Below are 6,306 nucleotides of genomic sequence, written 5' to 3' on the forward strand. Positions count from 1 at the left end.
TTTCACCACTTGGTGGCAGTGTCACAGGAAAAAGGCTGAGTCTCTGCAGATTTGGCAGTTTGCTTGACAGTGTTTTTATTTAGTAATATGTACATCAACAACATTTCAAAATCACTACATTCTGTAAATAACATTATAGTCCAACTGGATTTTTCAAGTTTCATGTTACTGTAGAAGCCGATAACTCACATGTTAATTAAATTGTAATAAAGTGCAAAAATGTTGTTGCTGCTGTAGATTGCTGATTCAACTTTTTAAAATTGTTGCTGAACTCATTTTGTTTCAAGTTATTTTTGCTTTTGTATTATTGTGGCATTACTGCTTGACTGTGGTACTGAAAATGTGAAGTTAAGTTTATTCTACGAAGCCAAAAATGGAGAGAAAGAAAAGCTGTTTTTACATTTTTGAAAAAAATAAAGCGCAACCCTGTATAAAAATAAAGTTTTCAAAATTTTAGTTTCCTTACATTTGCTCCTCACAGTGCCAACTCACATAAAATGAGCAATAGAATGTGTGCAAATACAGTTTTCTTCTCTTTAAAGGCATCTTAACTTCCCATGTCTCAGTTCTCAGCAACAGTGAAGTCCTGTTCCCAGAAGTGTGTCACTGGCCCTCTGGCAGAGGTGTTATTCTGTGAATGTGTGTGTAGGACTTCATGAGTGTCACGCTGCCGTGGTGCGACACCCCCATCGGCAAAACGCACTCTTCTGTCAACACCCCTCTGTCGACATCCCAGCACATCACTGTGGAGATGACTTGGTTTTTGTTATCTCTTCCTCCAGTGATGAAAAGTTTGTTGTTACAAGCAGCGATGGCGCAACTTGCCCTTTCTCCCAGACGGGTCACAAGAGTCCAGGAGTCGGACAAAGGAGAGTAGCAGTACATGGCATGCATGGCACCACCTGGAACCACAAATAAAATTAGACAGTAGCCATATTTAAATACGATAATTACCCATTTTCACCCAGTCGACAGAAATAGATGACCTCATTCTGAAAATCTCAATTACTTACAAGCTTTCAGTTGTCACCAATTCATATGTGTCTATTTTAATACTAGCAATCTGTTTTTTAACCGTTTGATACGCATCCCCGGTCAGGAGATACCCATTTTCCATTGGATTTGGGTCACTTTTGACCCATGTTGCGCATCAAATGGTTAAGATCATGTTGGTACTCCTTTTTCAACATGGTGGTTGTCCAATTATATAATTAAAATCTTTGTGTATATTATGAAAAACCACAAACTTACAGTGTTGGATCATTTTGTTTAAACAAAAGTGCAACATTACAAGTAAAGCACGAATGTTTTCAGAAAAATGGCCAGGAGAACGTTATGCTATTTTATTATTGTTGCTTTTATTATAAAATATCAAGTACAAACCACGAGTAAATGTATTCAGTTACAATTAATTGTTGCCGACTTACCAACTATATAAATGCAGCTCTTGAACATAACTGCGTTTGTGCATTTGGTTTCAATGGGAATGGGCGCCCGCAGTTGCCAGCAGTCTGTTCCTGGTTCCCAGCATTGAACCTTATCGGTGGCCAGCTTTCCATTTGGCCCGCCACCAATCACATAGATCCATCTGTCAAAGCTTGCAGCAGCAAAGGAGCTCACACCCACCGCAAGAGGCGTCACCTGCAGGAAAAAGGCATCTAAATAAGGACTCCAGGACCAGAACAATAAAAGGGCAACCCATAAAATTAAAATATTAAGTCGTAGCTCATATAAAAGTACACTCATTTTGTGGAACTTCTCTCTAACAGTATAGAATCAAATTTACCTGCATCCAGCGATTGTGAAAAGGATCATAGGCCTCCACACTAGCGAGTCTCTGAACTCCGTCAAATCCACCCAGTGCGTACACTTTCCCACCATGAACTGCCATTTTGTGTCTCCAGCGCCCAGTTGACAGAGGCTCGATTTGTATCCACTTGTCCAGGGCGCCATTATATTTCCAGACGTCATGCTGCGTCTCTTTACCTCCTACAGAAACAGAGAGCATTAGACTAAAGGCCGCCTGCTGTGCAGACTAGCTTTCATTGCAAAACACTGATGTGTCACTGTTCAATACTGTGATGACAGTGTAATGACTGTGCTGGTGTTTTAAACTGCAGTTCCTGATAAAAGATGTAAAATCCTACAGTCTAGTCTCAACTTTCACACTGTACTTGCTTGTGAACAGTTAAGCCTGAGCTGAAATGTCAGTTCCTGAGTTGGAAAACACCCAAAACCACAGCAACAGTTAGTGCAGGTGACGTCATGCCTTCCTGTTGTTTTGCTCAGTTGTATACTTCAGATTCACTACAACTGATGCCAGAGAAGCCCAGAAAAACCTACAATAATCTGTCCACATGGTCGAGATGCAAAAAAATTAACGTTTAGTGAGATAGCAACCATAGCTTATAAGATGTGAACTCATTAGTCTGTGAGCAATTTCACTTTCAGCTGCACTTTAGAGGCTGAGCTGGACAAAACATGAATTCATTCTCTCACCAGATATATACACTTCGTTGTGGAAGGTGATGCAAGCAAATTCCACCCATTTTCTGTTTTGAGACTCATCCTCTATCTCTGTCATCGGCAGCCTGGCGACCTCCAGGCGGCTGCGTCTGAGAGGATCCAAACAGGTGACGGTGGAAATGAAGCGCTCATCTTTAGTGCAGCCTCCTATTATCAGGAATACCTCGGATAGAAAGTGGTTCACGCGTGGTTTGGTCCGTTCTGAGACCACCTATAGACAGAATAAACATAGTAAATAAAAGTATTTAACATCTAAAATACATAAAACGCCTAAAATTACAGCACTAAATCCTAATATGTAACAATAAAGAGTGTGTTCACTGTCTACTGACCTCCCTGCCAGAGAGATGGAAGGTTCGTGCCTCTTGCAACAAAGGAAAAGCTTCACTGCAGCGGCGTATCAGCTCATCTGACTCCACTTTTTCCACAAAATATGCCGGCTCCATCAGTGGAAGTCTCACATGTGAAAGCAGCCTGACCAGCTGTTGGTATCGTTCTTCCTGCTGGGCTCTCACCCAGCGCATCACCGCTTCAAAGACACACTCCTCACACTTTACATCAAGGTCGTCCCTCTGCAGGACAGTCTCCAGAGACTCCACCGGCACCTCCAGGAAGTCCTGCTGCTGGACTACCTGAGAGAACTGGGTGGTGATGTAGTCCTGAGCTCTGGTCCTCAAGGCTGAAAGAGCGTGACTGTCAGCCAGAGTCAGGATCCCAACACAGGTCTCTAGCTGCATAGACTTGGTCAGAAAGCTGGCGCACGCATCTACCACACGGAGGAACTAAACAAAGACAAAACAAACATCTGGATTAGCATCAATTTTACCTGAAAATATTAAAAATTGTTTAGCTGTACATCGACATTGTGTCCAAAATGGCTGTGGTGAGCTCCCATGCACTTTCAGAGTAAAGGATGAGGCCCACTTTCTCTAAAAAAATACCTTAACAAGTTCCCCTGAAGCTGCTATTTAAAACGCATTCAAAAGATTAGATACTCTGAGTCTTCAGGAGTCTGTGTTAATCAAACCAAACTCTTTCACTTCACTTCCAAGCAAGACATCTCATTCTGCAGAGATAAAAGGGGGATTTTGTTCTGAAAAGGGATTCAACTTTGGTAAATACCGAATTGCCTGAAGTCTCACTTCATGCAAATGCTTGATGGCCCTTTTCCCACTTATTAGCCACAATAAACTGGACAAATTTGTTCATATTCTTGCCTGACTATCATTCTGGGGAAACCCTCAAAAGAAATGTTATATTTTCCTTCAACTAGAGCAACCACATTGCATACTTACACACTCTGTTTGTGAAAATCTGATTGCAATTTTAACCTCAAATAGGAACTAATAATACAACAGGCTGTTCAAGAACATCAAACTAGAACACTTAAGCTTGACATCAGCAAAATCTCACACAAGATGAGTATTTTTGCAAAAATAGAAGCACAGTAACACCTGCCTCATCTCTGTGATACGGCACAGCTGTGTAGTTAATTTAAGCCTGTATGGAAAACTGATCCTGAGTGTAAACAACTGTCCAACTTTCACTTCCCTCTTTAGCCGACGAATTTCTTCACCAATAAGATGTCTGTTCCCCTGATGAGGGGGAGAACTGTCTGTAGTGAGATCATAAGAATAATAATAGTTGCAATTTGAAGATTTGATCTGTTATAGAATACAGAATCTGTTGTGAATGATTTTTTTCTATTTTTTTTAAGATTCTTTTTGCTGTTCATTCAGTACCCTCATGCCTTTTAACCCTCCTGTTGTCCTCATTTACTGGCACCAAAAATATTGTTTCTTTGTCTGAAAAAAATCCAAGAATTCAACAAAAAAAATCCTCAAATTTCTGAAAATTTGCAAAACCTTCAGGAAGAAAATTCCAATAATTCCTTAAAAGTTTCACTTAAAAGTCTCATTTAAAAAAATCCCCAAATGTGGCAAGAAAATTCTTGTAAATATTTTCAAAAAATGAGTAAAAATCTTCCAAAATATCCTAAAAATATCCAAAATTATTACATATGTATAAGTAAAACTTCTAATATTTTCTTTCACATTTCTTTTTTTTTTTCACCAAAAAATGTTCAAAGATTTCCCAAAAATGTGAACTTCAGAAGCTTCACTGTGAAAATATTTTTTCTCCCCACATTTTCAAACTTTAAAACGATTCAGTTTTGGCTCTTTTGTGTGTGTGTTAACTAGCTTAACAGGCAATTAATTCAAATGGAACTAATAGAAACTACAGTAAATGAAGCTTCAGTTGGGGTTTTAACTTTCACTGAAGAATCTCATGACCATTCATGTGACCACTCTGACAACAAACGGGAATTTTTGCAAATCTGATGTGAAAAATACCCCATTCAAACCTTACTCATTTAAACCCGCTTTTTTTTAAGTAATCAAGATGTGTTTTGGCTTGCATCCAGTCACAAAATTTAGGTTAATCTCAAATCATTGACGTCTTTGGTAATTTAACATTTCTACATTTTGCACAACTCTTTGTCTTCACTTGCAACCAGTTCATGGCACTAAAAGTTTACAGCTGGTGCCTATAAAGTACTCATGATTGACAATAAGCTTCGTGTGTATCAGGTAATGAATGTGAAAAATAAAAAAATCAGGTGTCTTTTTACTGTTTTGTGTCAGTTAAGTTGATATACCTGAAATTGACTGGCAGCCTCGAGTATTCTCTGGACGTTTGAGTGTGTGAGGAGGACTCGGCTGGTGTAGGTGTACTCCAGGAGAGACCGCATCGTCCCGCTGTCCAACCCTTTAATTTCCACTCGCTCTTCATGGCTCTCCTTGAGACCACTGCAAAACATTGCCCTGAACAAAGAAGAACTGACTCAGTCGAACCAGTACATCACAACAGAGTTATACAATGCTCGATTGTTATTACCTGAAATACTGACTGGCCGCAGCGAGAATGGCCCTGTGGCAATGGAAGTCATGTCCCTGAACACACAGGGTCACATCAGTGAGTTCTCTGTTGACTCGTAGGTTCTCCATTCCTCTCTGCAGCTCCACAGGCAGACCTCCATCTTCCCAACTTAACTCACTTGCTACTGCTGCACTCCCTTTGTCGTCATTCAGACCGGACTCATCTCCAAGAAGTGACAAGGGACAGTCTGTGGTCCTCTCCAGCGAGTCACTCATCTTTAACAGCTAAAGCTCTTCACAAGCTCAGTTTCCTGCAGCGTACAGCTGCTTTAGAAGCACCTGTGCTGGTAAAAAGAAACAAAAAAAACAGAAAACAAACCCTTGTGGTTTATGCTTGCAACAGCTCTGCTGCTTTGAGATGTGGATTTGTTTTTTTCCTGTCCTCTTCATACTTCCTATTCTTGTTCAGTGAGGAACATGCGTATGTAGCAACGCTCGTCTCTGAACACTTCCTCTTCTTGTGCTGAGTAAATTTCTCCGAAGTTACTCAATTTTCCTCTTTTCACAGAAGCACAGACGCCAAGACTTCTCCACCAGGCCTCATCAGACGCAGATGACCCTCTCAGCATCTCAACCTGGGTTGGGATAGAAGAGTTTTTCATCTCAAACACATGCAGCATGTTTCTGTGAACCCCCTTCTTGTTTGGTGGTCTGACATCACTCCATCATGCTGTCATTTGAGTGGGATGAAAGTGTTCGTAATTGTGAGAAGCAGGCTTGTGACAAGAGGGCCACCTGTTTGACATCCTGTTCGCCTGTTTGAGTATCTTATCCTATTTTAATTTGTCTCAGCGTTTGATATCACTAATTTTATCCTGTTTTGCATGTGATTTTGTTGCTG

The 6,306-nt window shown here is 40.5% G+C and overlaps 1 protein-coding gene across 1 annotated transcript; it reads right to left on the reverse strand.

Annotated features, from left to right (window-relative positions):
• Positions 1-50: 50 nt before the first annotated feature.
• Positions 51-5,864, reverse strand: klhl6 (kelch-like family member 6). Its single transcript, XM_022203751.2, has 7 exons — positions 5,425-5,864; positions 5,186-5,351; positions 2,859-3,308; positions 2,500-2,737; positions 1,787-1,989; positions 1,428-1,641; positions 51-902 (listed from the first exon to the last, which is right to left on the reverse strand). The coding sequence occupies exons 1-7, from the start codon at positions 5,679-5,681 to the stop codon at positions 604-606; spliced, it is 1,827 nt and encodes a 608-aa protein (XP_022059443.1). The 5' UTR covers positions 5,682-5,864; the 3' UTR covers positions 51-603.
• Positions 5,865-6,306: the final 442 nt, after the last annotated feature.

Source organism: Acanthochromis polyacanthus, chromosome 14 (genome assembly GCF_021347895.1).
Source record: "Acanthochromis polyacanthus isolate Apoly-LR-REF ecotype Palm Island chromosome 14, KAUST_Apoly_ChrSc, whole genome shotgun sequence".
Classification (NCBI taxonomy): domain Eukaryota; kingdom Metazoa; phylum Chordata; class Actinopteri; family Pomacentridae; genus Acanthochromis; species Acanthochromis polyacanthus.